Source organism: Meleagris gallopavo, chromosome 29, assembly GCF_905368555.1.
Source record: "Meleagris gallopavo chromosome 29, MGAL_WU_HG_1.1, whole genome shotgun sequence".
Taxonomy (NCBI): domain Eukaryota; kingdom Metazoa; phylum Chordata; class Aves; order Galliformes; family Phasianidae; genus Meleagris; species Meleagris gallopavo.
In genome coordinates, this window is record NC_139432.1 from 4,318,272 (window position 1) to 4,335,778 (window position 17,507).

Genomic DNA, 17,507 nt, shown 5'->3' on the forward strand with positions numbered 1-17,507 from the left:
AGCTGCTGTGCCAAATGGCTCGGGGCTGTAAATCTCCAGCGCTGGGGCCGTGGCACGGCCAGGGCTGTGCACACGTGTGTGTGTGTGCGTGTGTGTGAGTGTGCGTGTGTGTGTGTGCATGTGTGTGTGTGTGTGTGCATGTGTGTGTGTGTGTACATGTGTGTGCATGTGTGTGTGTGAGTGTGTGTGTGTGCGTGTGTGAGTGTGTGTGAGTGTGTGTGCGTGTGTGTGCGTGTGTGTACATGTGTGTGCATATGTGTGCGTGTGTGTGTGTGTACATGTGTGAACGTGTGTATGTGCATGAGTGCGTGCGTGTGCGTGTGTACGTGTATGAACATGCGTGTGCGTGTGTGTGTATGTGTGCGTGTGCATGAGTGTGTACATATGTGAACGTGCGTGTGTGTGTATGCGTGTGTACTTGTGTGTGTGTACATGTGTGTGTGTACGTGTGTGTGTGCACGTGTGTGCGCGTGTGTATGTGTGTGTGCGTGCTTGTGCATGTGTATGTGTGCGTGTGTGTGTGTGCGCGTGTGTTTGTGCGTGTGCGCATCCTGCATGGCTGTGCATCCTGCGTGGCTGCGTGTCCATGTGCACACTCGTGTACGCGTGTGAGCCCGCACGAAGCCACGCGTTCGCTCCGTGTCTGCGTGCGCCACGGGTGTGCGTGTCCCGCGTGGTTGTCACCAGATGTCGCTGTCACCACGGCCACCGCCACCGCCGTGCTGGGCCCGACCCCGCGCTGCCCCCCCGGGGGGGGTGGAAGGAGAGAGGGGAAACCTCGGGGGCGGCGGTGGGGCTGAGCCGGGGGGGCTGCGGTGTGATGAAGGCTGCAGCGCGCAGCTGGGGCTCTGCATCCCGCATCCCTGTGTTCTGCATCCCTCCATCCTCGCGTTCTGCACCCCGCATCCCCGTGTCCTTCCATCCCGCATCCTCACACCCCTGTGCTCTGCGTCCCCACGTCCCCCTACCCCATGTCCCAGTATCCCCACATCCCGGTACCCCTCTCTTCCCGTATCCCCGTGTCCCCATGCCCCCCCATGGCGCTGGGGCTGTTCCTCTCCCTGCCCTCACCTCATCCCCACCTCCCAAATAGGGCACAGCCGGTGGCTTTGGGGACGTTGGGGCCACGCAGGCGCCGGGCGCAGCACCCTGCCCCGCTCCCCCCCCCCTTACCGCCCCCCCCGCAAAGCCGCACAGCTGAGCCGAGGGGGAGGACCCGCGCCCGCACGCTTTCACCTGCCATTTAATTGGATGTATTTTTAATTAATGGTGCCTCTGGGACCAACATGAGACAACATGATCTCTGAATAGGGACAGGGGAGGAATTGGGGAAGGTGGGAGGATTGGACCGCGGGGTGCGCTTACCCGGCAAACGCTGCCATCAATCACCGCTACTTTTCGGCTCCGGACTTTTGGCTGCTGCCCAGGGCAGGGGGGAGCGTGGCCCCCATCCCACTGCTGCCTGGCACCAATGCAATGAGCTGCACGGCCTCAGCTGTGGCATAAGGGAGGGAGGGGGGGCAAAGCCTCCTGTGACCCCCAGGCCTCGGTGGGGTGGAGGGGGTTGGGAGGACTCCTGGCTGCTCTCCGTGCCCCGCTGCCCCCACCTGCCCCCCGCCCTCGCTTTGTTCCTACCCGCCCGGGTGAGGGGCACAGCTGGCACCACCGCAGCCCCCCCGCACCTTCTGGCACAGCCCCTGGGGGGGCCGGGGCAGCTGCCCGGCCGGTGAGGGCCGGGGGGGGGCTGGGGGCTGACGGTCGCCCGCGGCAGGTGCCGCCGCGCAATGTAGGGCAGGCATTAATATTTAGTGCCGCTGGGGGGGCCGCGCCGGGGTTGCGGCACAGCTGCCTCCTGCGCTGGAATGCAAACTGCAGCGCTGCCACCGCCGCCCTGCTGTGTGTCGGGGGGGGGCTCAGCCACGGGACCCTGCGTGGAGCAGAGGTGTGACGTGGAGCGTGCGCCCTGCTGGCCCTGGGGCTGCACCGGGGCCTTTGTTGCAGCATCCCAGCACCTGCGGCCTGCTGCTGGGGACAGCAGTGCCTGGTGGCCATCTGCAGTGTCCCCATGGCCATTGTGTCCCTATGGCTGCAGTGTCCCTATGGCTGCAGTGTCCCTATGGCCATAGTGTCCCCATGGCCGCAGTGTCCCTATGGTTGCAATGTCCCTATGGCCACAGTGTCCCTATGGCTGCAGTGTCCCTATGGCTGCAGTGTCCCTATGGCCGCAGTGTCCCTATGGTTGCAGTGTCCCTATGGCCGCAGTGTCCCTATGGTTGCAGTGTCCCTATGGTTGCAGTGTCCCCATGGCCGCAGTGTCCCTATGGTTGCAGTGTCCCTATGGCCGCAGTGTCCCCATGGCCGCAGTGTCCCTATGGTTGCAGTGTCCCTATGGCCGCAGTGTCCCCATGGCCGCAGTGTCCCTATGGTTGCAGTGTCCCTATGGCCGCAGTGTCCCCATGGCCGCAGTGTCCCTATGGTTGCAGTGTCCCCATGGCCATAGTGTCCCTATGGCTACAATGTCCCCATGGTCATAGCGTCCCCATGGCTGCAATGTCCCTATGGCCATAATGTCCCTATGGCTGCAGTGTCCCCATGGCCATAGTGTCCCCATGGCTGCAGAGTCCCCATGGCCGCAGGCAGCACTGGCACTGGGGCATCTTCCCATGGCTGCAGCCACTTCCAGTCCACATGGGGAGGCTTTGGGAGACTCAGCCCTGCCTGCTGCCCATCCATCCCTCCATCCATCCGTGCATCCACCTCCCACCTCTCCGTCCATCCGTCCATCTGCACACACCCCATCTCCCGTTCCCCTCAGGCCCGGGCTGTGTGGATGCGCGCGCATGGTAGGTTTATTAGCGTTATTTCGGCATTGTGATGCAGAGAGAGTAAGTGTAACAGCTGCTCCGTGCTCGTGGTGTTTATTGTTACCTAGAGACAGCCCACTGGCTCCTTCCCAGCCCCCCCCCGCGCCCCAGCTCCCCACACTCGGATGCAAAATTTATAGCACGCAGTCCCCTCTCGTTAACTCTCTGCCTTCCGGGTGGGGACGGTGCCACGGGATGGGGACAGGGATGGGTCAGGGGTGGGGGGAGATGGAGAGACAGCACTCGTGATGTGACACCGTGCACCAGATGGGGCTGTGCCACGCTGTGCCGTGCGGTGCCATGAGATGCTGAGCCGTTCTGTGCCACCCTGCGCTGTGCTGCGCCGTGCTGTGCCGTGCCATGCTGTGCCACCCGCAGCCCCAGTCGGGCAGCACGCTGTCCCCGAGGAGCCCGTATCCATGGCACAGATAATCCGCCGTCCGGGCCGGGTGCCAGCCGAGCTGTGCTGCCTGGCTGTGGTGGGGGGGCGGCCCGGCTGCCATCATCATTGGCAGCAGCCAAAGGAGCAGTGCAGAGGTTCAGCGTGGGCCTGGTGCACCGGCAGTGTTGGAACGGGGTGCTGGGGAGCACGGGGTGGGCAGAGGGGGCACGGCTGGGGGTCTGCAGGTGATGGTGGCTGCGGGGCTCTGCCCGTGGTGCCACATGTCCCCCTCCTTTGTTCTGCCGGGGTTTGGCAGGGCTGCACAGCACGGCCCAGCACAGCGTGGCACAGCGTGGGGTGGCACAGCACGGCACAACGCAGCACAGCGTGGCAGAGAGCAGTACAGCATGGCATGGCACAGCATGGCATGGCATGGCACAGCATGGCATGGCACAGCATGGCATGGCACGGCACAGAGCAGCGTGGCACGGCATGGCATGGAATCACACTGCAGGCCCAGCACAGCACAGCACACACAGCACACGGCTCAGCACGGCATGGCATGCAGCTCAGCATGGCTCAGCATGGCTTAGCATGGCATGGCACGGCACGGCATGGCATGGCACACTGCTCAGCACACACAACACGCATCTCAACACAGCCCAGCATGGCTCAGCACGGCATGGCGCACACAGCACAGCTCGTGGCGATGCTTCAGTCCCTCCACACACAGAGGGCAGCTCAGTCCCATCCCACCCAACCCCATACCCACGCAGGGGACAGCAGGGGGACACCGTGGGGCCCAGGGGTGCTCCGCAGCACTGAGCCCAAATGGGGCAGCAATGGGGACAGGTGACCCCCACCCCACTGCCCCCCAACCCCCCCCCATCCGCTCCTTCCATCTCTCAGCAAGTTTTTTATGTGATTACCGGCACTGCATGGTAATTAGTGCTAAACTCATTTGCACAACTACAGTTAATTGGCTACAACAATTAATTAATGTGTTGGAAATTTGGCACCGGAAGAAAAAAAAAAAAAGAGAGAGAGAAAAAAAAAGTTTGCCATCAGAGCGCCGGGGGGTGGGGGGCACCCACCTGCAGCCCCACCTCCCCCCCCTTTGTTCCCCTCTCTGTGTTCCTTTCTCTTTCTCTCTTTTCTCCTTTTTCTTCTTCTTCTTTTTTTTTTTTTTACAACTTAAGCAAACTCATTTCCCCGATAAAATACAGCATGACTAATGACTGGAGCATGTAAAAATCATTGGGAAAATGTCCTTGGAAGACGAATGCATTTTCAGCAGAATAATTAACTTAATTAACAAATTCGCATGCATATTCATCAGGCTATTAATGTCTTCTCAGCTCAGCTTGACGAACATTGCGGTAATAACCATCTCATTTGCATACCGCATTCTACTGCTATCCAAAAAAAAAAAAAAAAAAAAAAAAAAGAAGGCGCATGCACACAGCAAAGCGCCCACCCGGGGGGGCTCTGCGGCTGCTGGGGGGCACGGGGTGGGATATGGGGTGGGATATGGGGTGAGATGCAGTAGGGGTGGCCCCGTGGGCGGTGCCTGGAGGGGCGGACGTTTCCCGGCTCCGCCCACTTTTACCGCGCCCCTTTTGGCCACGCCCCCTCCTCTCTCACCACGCCCTGATTGGCCACGCCCTTCTCAGATGGTCACGCCCATCTCGGTTGCCACGCCCCATTCGTGTTGGCCACGCCCACCGGTGGGGGTGCACACCGTGCTGCACATGTATGCTGTGCACACACACAAATTGCACACATGCACACGTGAACGTGCACACAGATTTACACACACATACGTGCCGTTCACATGCACATGCCAAGCACATACACACGTGTCCATGTTACACGTGCTGTGCACAACACATGCGCTGTGCTCACACACCACGTATGTGCAAAGCGCTGAGGCTGTGCACGCTGCAGGAAGTGTGCACATGTGTGGCTGTGGGATGTGTGTGCGCTGTGGGAGCACAGCATCTCACTGCCATGGGGAGAGAGCATGGAGAAGGGTGACACAGCCCATGGGGGCACGGAGTGTGGGGAGGGGCAGAGGGGTGAGGGGTGGGCAGATGGATGGATGGGGGGAGGGAGGGAGAGATGGATGGATGGATGGATGGATGGATGGATGGCTGGATGGCTGGATGGATGGATGGGTGGATGGATGGATGGATGGATGGATGGATGGAGAGATGGAGAGATGGAGAGATGGATGGATGGATGGATGGATGGATGGATGGAGAAAAGGAAGGATGGATGGATGGACAGATGGAGAGATGGATGGATGGATGGGTGGATGGATGGATGGATGGATGGATGGATGGATGGATGGATGGACAGATGGATGAAGAAAAGGAAGGATGGATGGATGGAGAGATAGATGGAGGGATGGATGGATGGAAGGATGGATGGATGGATGGATGGATGGATGGATGGAAGGAAGGAAGGAAGGAAGGAAGGAAGGAAGGAAGGAAGGAAGGAAGGAAGGAAGGAAGGAAGGATGGATGGAAGTAAGGATGGATGGATGGATGGATGGATGGACAGACAGGCACGCAGGAAGGTGGATACAGGGAGATGGATGGGAGGGTGAGTGGATGGGGATAGACAGACAGATGGGACAGATGGATGCTCTGTGGCTCAGTGTGTCCTGCAGGCATGAGCCAGCAGAGCTTGCTGTGATGCAGGAGCCCCGTCCCTTTGTCCCCAGCTCTGAGCACCGGGTCTGTGAGGGTGACGTGGGCCCTGGGGACAGGACAGGACAGGGACAGCAGAGCCCCCAGCAGCCGCTCCCATCACAGCGCACCCACCGGGACCCTCCCGGCCCAGGGGTGGGGCAGCTCTTGTCCAATCCCCGTCCACACCTTGTGCCTGCATCCAATCCCCTGCTGGGACCCGCCCTGCTGGCCAATCACAGCCGGCCCCACCCTGCCACACCCACCCCGCGGGGTAACCCGGAGCTGCGGGGGGGGGAAGGGGGGAATCACCGCATCAACCCGGCTCTGCTCCGAGCTGCTCTGCGCTCGGCGGGGTGGATCCGGAGACCCCGAGCATCCCCTCATCCCCTGACCAGCAGCAGGCAGCGCCTGAGCTCATCCCCGCAGAGCAATGGGGAAACTGAGGCACGGCCACAGCCGCCGGGTCCCCACAACCTTCGCTTTGCCCCCCGGGCATCCCCAGATGCTCACGCCTGGAGGGCAGCCCTGTGAGGCGCCGGGGGGGGCAGAGGGGGGCCCGGCTGTGGGGTGAAGGTCGGGTGAAGGGCGGCAGAGGGGGGGCTGAGGGGGGGGATGCTGCAGCGCGCCGTGCCAGCTGCACCCGCAGAAAGGCAAATAATTCAGCGGCACCAACCGGAGAGGAATCAGCCCTCGGAGCCACGTGCCAAAATACCAGCAGTAAAGTAGTTAAATTAATCCAGCGCCGAGTGAGGGAGCCTGCGAGAGCCGGCTTGGGCCCCGATCCAAAGGAGTTAATGTCCCACAGTATGATCGATTAGTTGTCAGATGTGATTTCAAACCAATACAAGATGAATAGCATAATTTTCCTTCTCTCATTTTAGACAGAATTAAGAATCCATTAGCTAACACAAATTTTTGGCAACTTTAATAAAAAGCTCCGATAGACATTTGTAGCAAATGCTCCCCCAGGTCCCCGCAGCCGCCCTCGCTCCGCCCGGAGCCACGCAGTGGGGACACGGCCGCGACCCTCCGCCGAGAGGTGACACTCATAGACCCCACCTCCAGTGCCAACCCCGATGCCCACAGAGGGTCCCACCGTGGGTTGGGCTGCGCCCATGCCGGCGGCGATGCCCACGGAGGGGTTTCCCCCACGGCCGCGGGGTCGGGGTGAGCTCCATCCTGAGGAGGTTTCGGTGCCACACGTGTGATGAGCGGGCAGGTCTCAGCGCCGGGGCTTTGTGCGGGGACTCGTCAAGGACAAACCGCGCACAAGCTGCTCCTGCCCGTGTGCCCGCAGGCGCGGGGCCGCCGTGCCAGCCCAGCCGTGGCCATTATGGCTGCACGCGCCAGCTGCGGCCGCACGATCCCACATCCCTGGGGAGGCCGGGGGGGCCGGGCACGGTGCCACCATCAGGGCTGCCGTCCCCACCGCCCACCGTAGTGCCAGGCTGAGGGCTGTGAGGTGGGGCGGGGTGACGGGTGAGGGGCTTCGGGATGAGGGCACGGCAGTGGGGGAAGCTCAGAGATTGGGTCGCCCACAGTAAGATGGGGAGGGGGTTTCGTCCCCAAAACTCCCGGTGATGTGGGTGGCACAGAGCTCGCCTGAAAGGTGCCCCATTTGCAGCCGATCCTCAGCTCTGCAGGAGGTGATGACCCATGGAGCGCCCGGGGGTCCCGGCCCCGTGCAGCCCCTCGTTGGGGGGACACAAGGTCAGAGCCCCTCCTCCTGCACTGCTGCTGGATCTCCGGATTTTAGGCACCAAATGGGGTTGAATTAGGATTATTATCACAGCTGTTCTAAATGTAATTAGTTTTGCTCTGAAGTTGTTTGCTTTGCCGGGATTACGGCACAATCCAGCCGATCCGCCCGGCGCTAACTTGAGAAAGGCTTTAATTACTCTAATAAAGAGGATGCTGGGTTAATTTGATGATTCCAAAGGTGTGTTTTTCAATTACATTTAACAAAAAAAAAAAAAAAAAAAGGGTTTATAGTTGGACAAAATTTAATTAGGAATGCACAGGAAGGCCGGGCCAGGCGGGCTGCTCATGGGGACAGCGGGACCTTGGCCATCAGCATCTGTCCGAGGTGTGACATCTGTCTGTCCCACTCTATGGCAGCCGTCTGTCCTGCAGCACGGATGGACACGCAGCCCCATCCAAGACAGAGCAGGTCAGGGCTTTGCAGGGCTGCCCCACATCCCCAGCTCGGTGCCTTGGGAGCCTTGGGGCGCTCTGGGTGCGCAGAGGGATGGAGCGGAGTTGTGTCTCCTGACTGACAGGAACCCATCGAGGCAGAGGGGATCCAGCTGTGAGCACGAGGAACACGCAGGAGGAGAGCGGCCGGGCGCTGCCACCCGCTGCAGACCTCCAGTGAGCCCGGCTGCACCGAGCTGCCAAGAGAAATGGGCAGAGTATGGGATGAACGCAGGCCAAGGCAGGGCTGCGATGCAGCCGCCGTAAATCAGCTTTTAAGTAGCAACAAAATGGACATTTCCCATATGAAATGTGCCACCGCCTGCCATGGAGAAGGGGGTGAGGGGAGGGAGCCGGGGTGGGGGCCTGGGCTGGGGTGCTGCAGTGGGGATGGGGATGGGGTGGTACCCAGAGCTGGGGCACCTCGAGGTGCTGTGGAGATGGGGATGGGGATGGGGATGGGGATGGGGATGGGGATGGGGATGGGGATGGGGATGGGGATGGGGATGGGGATGGGGATGGGGATGGGAGGGGAGGGGATGGGGATGGGGAGGGGAGGGGAGGTGAGGGGAGGTGAGGGGAGGTGAGGGGAGGGAGGGGAGGGGAGGGGAGGGAGGGGAGGGGAGGGGAAGGGAGGAGGGAAAGGGAAGGGAAGGGAAGGGAAGGGAAGGGAAGGGGAAGGGAAGGGAAGGGAAGGGAAGGGAAGGGAAGGGAAGGGAAGGGAAGGGAAGGGAAGGGAAGGGAAGGGAAGGGAAGGGAAGGGAAGGGAAGGGAAGGGAAGGGAAGGGAAGGGAAGGGAAGGGAAGGGAAGGGAAGGGAAGGGAAGGGAAGGGAAGGGAAGGGAAGGGAAGGGAAGGGAAGGGAAGGGAAGGGAAGGGAAGGGAAGGGAAGGAAGGGAAGGGAAGGGAAGGGAAGGGAAGAGGAAGGGAAGGAAGGGAAGGGAAAGGAAGGGAAGGGAAGGGAAGGGAAGGCTCCCCACGGCCATGCAGAGTGCTCAGGTGGGCACCACCTGCTCTCACTGCTCCCAGCCAGCGCTGGCCCCGCTCCTGCTGGATCTGAGCTCCTATGGGGCTGAGCCTACTTCCTGCCCCCGAAGCCTGGGAGCACCGGGTAGGAGGGGTCCCTTTTGCAGACCCCCGGCTGCTGCCCCAACTCTGCCGGTCCACACTTCCCTCCGCTCCATCACACGTCCATGCACCCATTCCCACAGGGACGCGGAGTCCTCTCTGGGGATATGGGGAGGGGACACACGGGGGTGCGGGGAGGCCGTCGGGGGGACGGAGGGGACACGAGCGGGACAGAGCCGTGCCGGGTTTTTCCGGCGGGGCTGCCAGGCTGTGCAGCATTCCGGAGTACCAGGCATTTGCTCGGCGGGCCGTGCCAGCAGGCATTGGCAGGTTTGGAGCTTCGCAGCGATTCCAGGCACAGATGTCCTTGTTTTAACTCCTCGCCGATGAATCCTGGCAGGCCGCGCTGGGGGAGGGGGCGGCTCGGCAGCCCCCGGTGCACCGGGGCTCGCTGCCAGCCCGACCCGCCCCGACGGCCGCTCGGGGGACACCGGCGAACCCGGGGCCGCCCAGCGCAGACGGGGCCGCCGCAGACCCCCTCGACCCCTCGGGGACCTTGGAACGGTTCGGGCCATCGGGGCGGACCCGATGGCGGCGGCGGTCCCGGCTCCGCAGCTCGGCGGGCTCCCAGAGCCGGCAGCATCCGTTTTTTATGGTATCTGCAATTTTGGCAGAAATCTGTCTTTAATTTAGCTGTCCATATAAAAATCCGCACTGTATAATAATGAACAGATGCCATGAAATTTAAACTGAAGCAATGACTCCTCCTTCCCCCCCCCTCGGCTGGCACTCGCCGGTGGCAGCGGCGATCGGAGCTGGCGCTGCCCTCGCGCCCCCGCTGCGCTCCGAAGGGTCGGGCCGGGCGGGCGGGGGGCACCGGGACGAGTCGGAGCGAGACCCGGGGGCGGGTGAGGGAATCACCCCTGTCCTGGTCCTGCCCGGAGGAACCCGAGCTGAGCACGATAGAAACACGCTCGTTGTGCTCTCCCTGTCCTGTGCGGTACCGGTTACCGGTAACCCCCGCACCGACCCTCGGAGCGGCTTTAGTCCCGTGGTCACACGGAACCGGGGCTGCTACCGGCTCGCTCCGGTGGAGACGGGCACAGGGCTGGGCACCGGAGCTTTGCACCAGAGCCGTGCAACGAAACCTCACATCTCGCCCGTGCGCTGGAGCGAGATTTACACCGGAGCCGAGCACGGGGAGCTGGCAGTGGGCTCCGCACCGCGCTCCGTGCGGGGCCGCATTGCGGGGCCGCTCCGCGCCCGAGCAGCCGGGAGAAATCCCGCATCTCCGCGTGTCGCTGGGCGCTGGCAAACAGAATTCCCGGGAATTAAAATATAAACGGCAGCGCCCAAACGGAACCGTTCAAGCCCGGCCCGACCGCACCGCACAGAGCCTCCCGGCCCCGGCACCACAGCCGGGCGCGCCCCGGGTCTTTTCCCCCGGGGAAAACGTTCCCTTCCCGAAGACGGGCGGGAGCCGTCGGAAGAGGCTTCGTCCGTCTGGGGGAACGGGGCCGGAGCTGCTCGGTGGGGCCGGGTCCAATTCTTTGGGGCAGGAGCGGACCCGCTTCCCGTCGGGCTGCTGCCAGCGAACCGCGGTCCCGAACTTGGTAGTTTTCCCCGAATCCCGAGGGGTGCGGGCACACGGCCCACGCCGCCAACATGCGTGTTTTCCGCGGAAGAACCCGGGGGATCCACTCCCGCACGGCGGCTTCGTGGGCCCGGCACCGAGAGCCCACTCCACGGCCCTGCTCGGAGCCCGTGGCGCGCGGGGGGAGGGGGGCGGCTGAGTCCCGGAGTCGGGGTCGGGAAATGGACCGGCGGCGGTTGGCAGCGGGAGGCGGACGGGCACGGAGCCCGTTCAGCACCACCGCGGCGGACAGCTCCGCGCCGGACACGTGGCTCCGCGCACCGGGCGCCGCGAACCGAACCGACAGACGGCGGCACCGGGATCCGCGCCCACCTGCGGGCACCCGGGCCGCCAACGACCCTCCGGTTCGGCCATCTCCGGTCCCGCGGAGCGGTGCCAGCCCCGATTCGGCGGAGCGAGGCCGGTCCCGGAGCCGCCGTCCCCGGGGAGCGGAGCGGTGCCACGCCCGAGCCGGCACCGAGCTCCGGTTCCCGGTGCCCTTATTGGTACGGGGGGGTGGAGGGGTGTGGGGGACACCGCCTCCCGGTCCCGGGGGGGACACCCGTGGGGCAGAGCCGCGTTATATCAGCGCCGCCCCACCGCGGGCCGCGCACTCGGGCGCCGGGCACGGCTGAAACGGCGGAACGAGCGGCGGAACCGGAGCGGAGCCGGACGGGGAACGCGGGGCGCGGGGCGGGGGGGGGATCGTGCCGCTGCCCCCGGTCGGAAGGAAAGCGGCGAAGGCGGCGGAGTCAACATTGAATATTTATTAATCGCCGTCGAAGGACGCTCGGTAATTACAGGGCCGAGCTGTCCGGGCGGGGGGCGCCGGGGGCGGTGCATGCAGAGGTGGTGCCGGGACCCCCGGCCCCGCGCCCCGAACGGTGTCCGCGGTGCGGCGGGGGGCGGGCGCGGGGGGGCTCTTGCATATCGTTGGCCATAGATATTTATTAATCGAAATGAAACGGAACAGAAACACGAAAGCACTTCTGGTGTCGGACAGGCGGGTCCCCTTTGCTACAACTGTTTTTGTTTTTTTTTTTTAGTTTGTTTCTTTGTGTTTTTTTTTCTTTTTCTTTTTTTTTCCTTAATTTTTTTTGCTGTTTTTTTTTTTTTGCAAAACTTTTTTTTCCTTTTTTTTTTTTTTTTTAACATTTCTCAGAAATTCTCCTCCTTCCCTGCTCTCTAAAAATGCTGGTTTCTCTACGGTGGTGCGGGCAGCTTCACAAACAGCCTCATCTCTCCGCTTTGACGGCATCTCCCGACCGAAGGGGTCCATCCAGCCGGGCACAGCTCCGGGCCGGGGGCCGTCAGCCTCTCCGCATCCCCCCCATCCCCGCCGCTCCCGCTTGCATCGCTGCGGGCTGCCCTGCGCCGTGCCTCGGCTCCGCCAGCTCGAGAAAACCGGGCCGGCTTTGCATTATTTTTATCTCTTTTTCCTTTTTTTTTTTTTTCTTTTTCTGTGTGTTCGTTTCTTTTTTTTTTTTCCTTTTCTTTTTTCTTTTTTTTTCCTTTTTTTTTGTTTGTCTTTTTTGTTTTTGTTTTCCGTTTCATGATATTTTTTTTTCCTTTTTTTTTTTTTTCTTTTTCCTTTTTTTTTTTTAAAACAGGTAAAAAACGTCCTGACACACACACACACGCTGCGAGAGGAACTCCGGGCACCGGGGGGGGGGGGGCGGGAGCGGGGCCGGGCCGGACCCCCCCAAAGCAAAGTGCATCTGTGAGCGTCCGCCGGGCCGGGCCTGCTTGCATAGATAGAAATATTGGAATCTCCGTTTCGCCTCTTTATTGCTTCGGAAAGTTTCGCTCCGCGCCGCAGCGCGCTCTCCTCTCGCTCCCACGGGGTGTCCAACGCTCGGGGGGGCTCACGGCGGCGGAGGGGGGGAAACGGCCCAAAACGGTGCGGGGTGGAGAAGGAGGAGGGGGGTGCGGTGGTGGTGATGGGGTGGGAGAAAGAAGAAACGAAATAAATAGGAAACGACGCGGTTTTGAGCCAGAGCCCCGGGCCGGGCTGCGTGAGCTCCTTGTCGCTGCCCCCGGGGAGGGAGGCAGGAAGGGGGTAAATGATAATAATTAAAAATAAATAAATAAAGGAAAATCGGTCTAAAATTTAAAAAAGAAAAAGAAAAAAAAGAAAAAAGAAGGAAAATGGTTCAAAAACAAAAAGAAAAAAATAAAAAGGAAAAAACGATCCGAAAAAAAAAAAAGGGGAGGGGGGGAGGGGGAGAATAATCGTCCGAAAAAGGGAGAAATGGTCCAAAAAAAAGCACTTTGTCCCCACGGGGCTCAGGACCCGCTGCCGGGCCGGTCCCGCTATTGCACCAAAGCCCGCGGCGGAGCCCCGGGGGGTCAGTTGTGGAAGAAGGCGTTGAGCTCCTCGTACATGGGGCCCCGCTCGTGCGGGAGGTGCATATCGTAGGGGAAGAGGTTCTCGGAGTGCACCCCCCCGCGCACCCCCGCCGAGCCGAAGACCAGATTGTGGCCGGCGGGGCGGGAGCCGGGCAGCGCCGAGTAGTGCATAGAGTAGTGGTAGCTTTTCTCGTGGTCGGGGGAAGAGTCTTGCTTGAGGGAGAAGTTGCCGTTAATGCACAGCGGGGGGCTGAGCCCGCCGTCGTACTCCGAGCTGTTGTAATCGGGGGACGCGTTGCCGTAGAGGCTCTCGTAAGCGGACGCGCAGTAGCTGTGTGTCCTCAGCCCGTGCGAGCCCGGCCCGGCGGGCGGGGGGCACTGAGCGGCGGCCAGCCGCGAGCAGGGGTAGGGGTAGGGGTGCACGGCGAACGACGCGTTGGGGCCGTGGTAGCGGCCGCCCTCCTGGCCCTGCTCCGTCAGGAAGTTGCGGGAGTTGAGCTGCAGGCAGCCGGCCACCAGGTTGGTGGTGGGCTGCGAGAGCCCCTTGCACAGAGTCTGCACGTAGGAGACCAGGTCGGGCCGTTTGCCCGAGCGCAGGATCTCGGAGAGAGCCCAGATGTAGTTCTTGGCCAGGCGCAGCGTTTCGATCTTGGAGAGCTTTTGGGTCTTGGAGTAGCAGGGCACGACCTTGCGCAGGTTGTCCAGGGCCGCGTTCAGGTCGTGCATGCGGTTCCGCTCGCGGGCGTTCGCCTTCTGCCGCCGCAGCTTGGAGCGCTCCAGGCGCGCCTTGGTCATCTTGCGCTTCTTGGGGCCGCGCTTCTTGGGCCGCTCGCCCTCCGCCTCCTCCAGGCCTTCCTCCTCCTCCTCCTCCTCCTCCTCGTCCCCGCCTAGCTCCCCTTCCTCCTTGCTCTCCCCCAGCGAGCCCTCGGGCGGCTCCTCGGGGAGGGCGCAGCCCTTACCCTTCCGCTCCTCCTTGTCGCTGCGGGCATCCTCCTCGCACTCCTCGGCCCAGCTGGAGAATTTCTGAACTTCGGGGATCAGGCTGGGCTCGCTGAAAAGTCGCGTCAACATGATGGCTGCAGCGGGGGGGCAAAGAGCGCAGCGTTACCGCGGAGCCCCGCACCGCACCGCACCGCGCGGAGCCGCCGTTCCCCGCCGCCGGGAGCGGCCCCGATGCGGCGAAAACGAATGCGCCGCGGGGCCGCCCTCCGCCGCCCCCCGCCCGGGTTCGCCGGCACCGGGGGCACCGGGGCGACGCTCGGGGCGGGGCGCCGCGCACCGGGTCCCCCCCCGCCTCTCCGCCCGCCGCCGCCCCCCCCTCCGTGCTCTCTCCCCTCCCCGCCGCCGCCGCCGCTCCCGCTGCCCGGGCCGGGCCCCGGTTCCCACCGCTGCGCCCCCGCCCCGCGCCCCCCCTCGCCCCGCGGGTCGCGGCCCCGCTTGGACGCCTCCAACTTTTCGGACGCGGAGCGGAGCGGCTCCGGCCACGGTTCCACCACGGCCGCCGTCCCGGGGCCGGAGCGCAGAGCCGCGGCCGTGCCCCCCCCCCCCCCGGCACCTCGGCCCCCTCCCCTCTCCCGTGCCCCCTCCCCTCCACCCGCCCCGGGCCCTTCCTCCGCACCCCACCGCCCGGGGCTCCCGCGGAGCGCGGCCCGCAAAATGCGGCGGCAGCGAACGGCGACGCGGCGAGGGGCGGCGGGGGCGAGCGGGGCAGGGCCCCCCCTCGGGGTGGGGTGGTCTGGGGGGACGGGCGGTGGTCCCGGCGGGGTCGCTCCCCGGGGCTGAGAGGTACGGCGGGGCCGGGGCGGGGGGCGCCGCCCGGGGCGGGGAACGGGGGCGCCGCGGGGGAGCGGGGGGGCGGCTCAGCCGGGCGGGGGCCCCAGGGGGCGGCGGCGCGGCGGTTCCGAGGCGATTTCGTTGATGCGGTGCGGCCGCCGCTGCCCGCTCCGTCCCGGCGGGACCGCACCTCACCGGGAGCCCCGGGCGCGGCCACCGCGGGGGGGGGGGAAGGCGGGGGGAAAATGCCCCGAACCCCCCGGGAGGGGTCGGGGGGAAAATGCCACCTGCGGGGCCGGCGGGGATGAGGAGAAGAGAAGGATGGGGGAGAACGAAAGAAGGGGAAAAAAGGGCGAGACGTGGCGGAGAAACCAAACCAACATGGAAGTTGCCTTTTCTCCATTCAAGTTTCCTCGCTGCCCTCCCAGCCCTCCACTTCTTACATAACTCACCTTCGGCGCTGACTGGAGGAATTCTTATTTCATTGTTCCCAGCATCTTCTGGGAGCGGGACGTGGCTCCTTGAGGTGCTCCAGCCTCCTGCAGTCCTCTATCCAAAAGGAGGCGAGAGTGGCATCTCTACCCAGCAAAGGGGGTACCAGCTCTGCTGCCAGTGCCATATGGTTGGCACGTCATGCGCGAGAGCTATCACATGAGAGCTAATGATTGACATGCGCTTGCATTCAGGGAGATTTGTCTCTCTGGGGAAGGAGGACTCGCCATCTGTCACTCTGTACTCAAAAAAAAAAAAAAAAAAAAAAAAAAAGAAAGAAAAAAAAAAAGGAAAAAAAAAAAACCTTCCAAATCTACAGATCTGCCTACACGCCGCAAAATGGGACCTGGGCGAGATGCAGGCGATAGCAGGGCTGGGGCTGAACAATGGAGCGCAGGCAGGGCGCTGGAAGCGGGCTCACGGGGCGGCCTGTGTGTGCCGGGGGCAGCTGGAGGTGCTGGCTGAGGGGGGGATGCCACAGGGACCCTCACTGCGAGCTGGCATCGGCGGATCGCTGCACACAGCGCATGGCTCGCCCGGCCGCGTCCGCACCCGCTGCTGCAGAACGGGGCCCGGTGTGGGCTGGGGGCTGCGGGTGGGCACGGCCCGTGGGTGGTGGCGGTGTGGTCGGTGCCCGTTTTGGCCGTGCTGGTGTGGGCAGAGGGTGCAGACGGCACAAGGAGGGCTGTGGGCTGTGGGTCCCCACGTGTGGTGGCATCGCTGTCCACCCCGGACCCCTCCGGCACCTCCCGGGTTGCACAGCTCTGCCATCCTTTCTCTGCAAACCCGGCTGCACAGCCCTGCATGAACGCATCCAGTCTTCAGCACTCTCCTACATGTGTGCGCGCACAGGCATGTGTGTGTACATGCATGCAGATCTGCATGTGTGCACGTGTGCGAGCCATCTCTCTGATGCAGCAGGGCACGCAGTGAACCCTGAGGCCACGGGTCCCCCAGTGCCAATGGCTGAGGCCGTGCTGTGCTGCAGTGCCACCCACGAGGCCTTTGTCTGCCATGTGCTGCTGGCCCTCTCCAGCCCCGTGCCCCTGTGCAGCGCACTGGCACTGCTGGCACATCTTGGTGTCCCTGGAAGCCACTGATCCCCGGCCCCTGGCCCTGCAATCGGCCCCATGCATGTGCTCTGGCCCTGTGTGGCAGCGCCTTGTTGAGGGCAGGAGGAGGTGACCACGTGTCACCGCAGACTGTGGGCCCCTGCGGGCTGCAGCACGCACCCTGTACCGTGTGTTGAATGGGGACACATCCCAAGGCAGAGCATGGGGACACCCACAGGTGTGCTGCATCCCTGGGTCCCCCCGCTGCCAAACACAGCCACTGCCCTCGCTCTGCCCTGGTGCTGTCACCGCTTCCTGGCCACTACAGCTTTGCTTGGCTCTGTCCCCTCTGTCCCTGACTCGAGTGACGCAGATGACAGCCCCGTGTCCCCAAGCGGGCCTGGCCACACTGTAGGGACACAGTGGCAGTGGTGACAGCGGGGGCTGCTGCCTGCGTGCAGACAAAGGACTCTTCGTGCCCATCCGTGGGGTCTGTGCCAGCGGCCACATCTCCCACCGCCCCGGTGCAGGTGATGGGGCTGGCACGTGACAGGGGACCTCCACCAGCAGTGTGTATGGGGGACATCTCGTGCTGTCACTCACGGCTGCGGCCAAGCAGATGGCACCTGGGCTGAAGCTGAGGAAGGCAGGGCCCGGCCGTGCCGGTGTCAATGCCACATCTACCCGTAGCGCCCTGCCAGGGTGAGAGCACAGCACATCGCAGCGCTTCCCACAGCTGCAGCTCCAGCTCGCTCTGCCTGTGCCCCCCGAGCCCCCTGAGCCCTCCAAGCCCAGGGTGCCCGCAGGGCTTTGGGGCTGCCTGAGGCTGAGGAACTGCTCGAGGGTCAGTGAGAAGCACAGCCACGCGGGGACAGGGACAGGAGGAGCCCCACGTCGCAGCCGTCGCATCCATGCCACCTCATTAACAGCAGGCGCGTGGTGAGGGCTGGGAGCGGGCCGGAGCCTCATCAGCATGCACAGCCGCTTGGAGAGAGAAGAAAGTGGA

The 17,507-nt window shown here is 63.3% G+C and overlaps 1 protein-coding gene across 1 annotated transcript; it reads right to left on the bottom strand.

The window, feature by feature from the left end:
• Nucleotides 1-12,528: 12,528 nt before the first annotated feature.
• Nucleotides 12,529-14,389, bottom strand: NEUROD2 (neuronal differentiation 2). The gene has a single exon (XM_010727458.2). It carries the CDS (start codon nucleotides 14,253-14,255, stop codon nucleotides 13,185-13,187), a length of 1,071 nt encoding a protein of 356 aa, XP_010725760.1. The 5' UTR covers nucleotides 14,256-14,389; the 3' UTR covers nucleotides 12,529-13,184.
• Nucleotides 14,390-17,507: the final 3,118 nt, after the last annotated feature.

What these genes read in the sequence shown, in the direction of transcription:
- NEUROD2 (XM_010727458.2), bottom strand. Translation starts at nt 14,255, where the DNA reads ATGTTGACGCGACTTTTCAGCGAGCCCAGCCTGATCCCCGAAGTTCAG.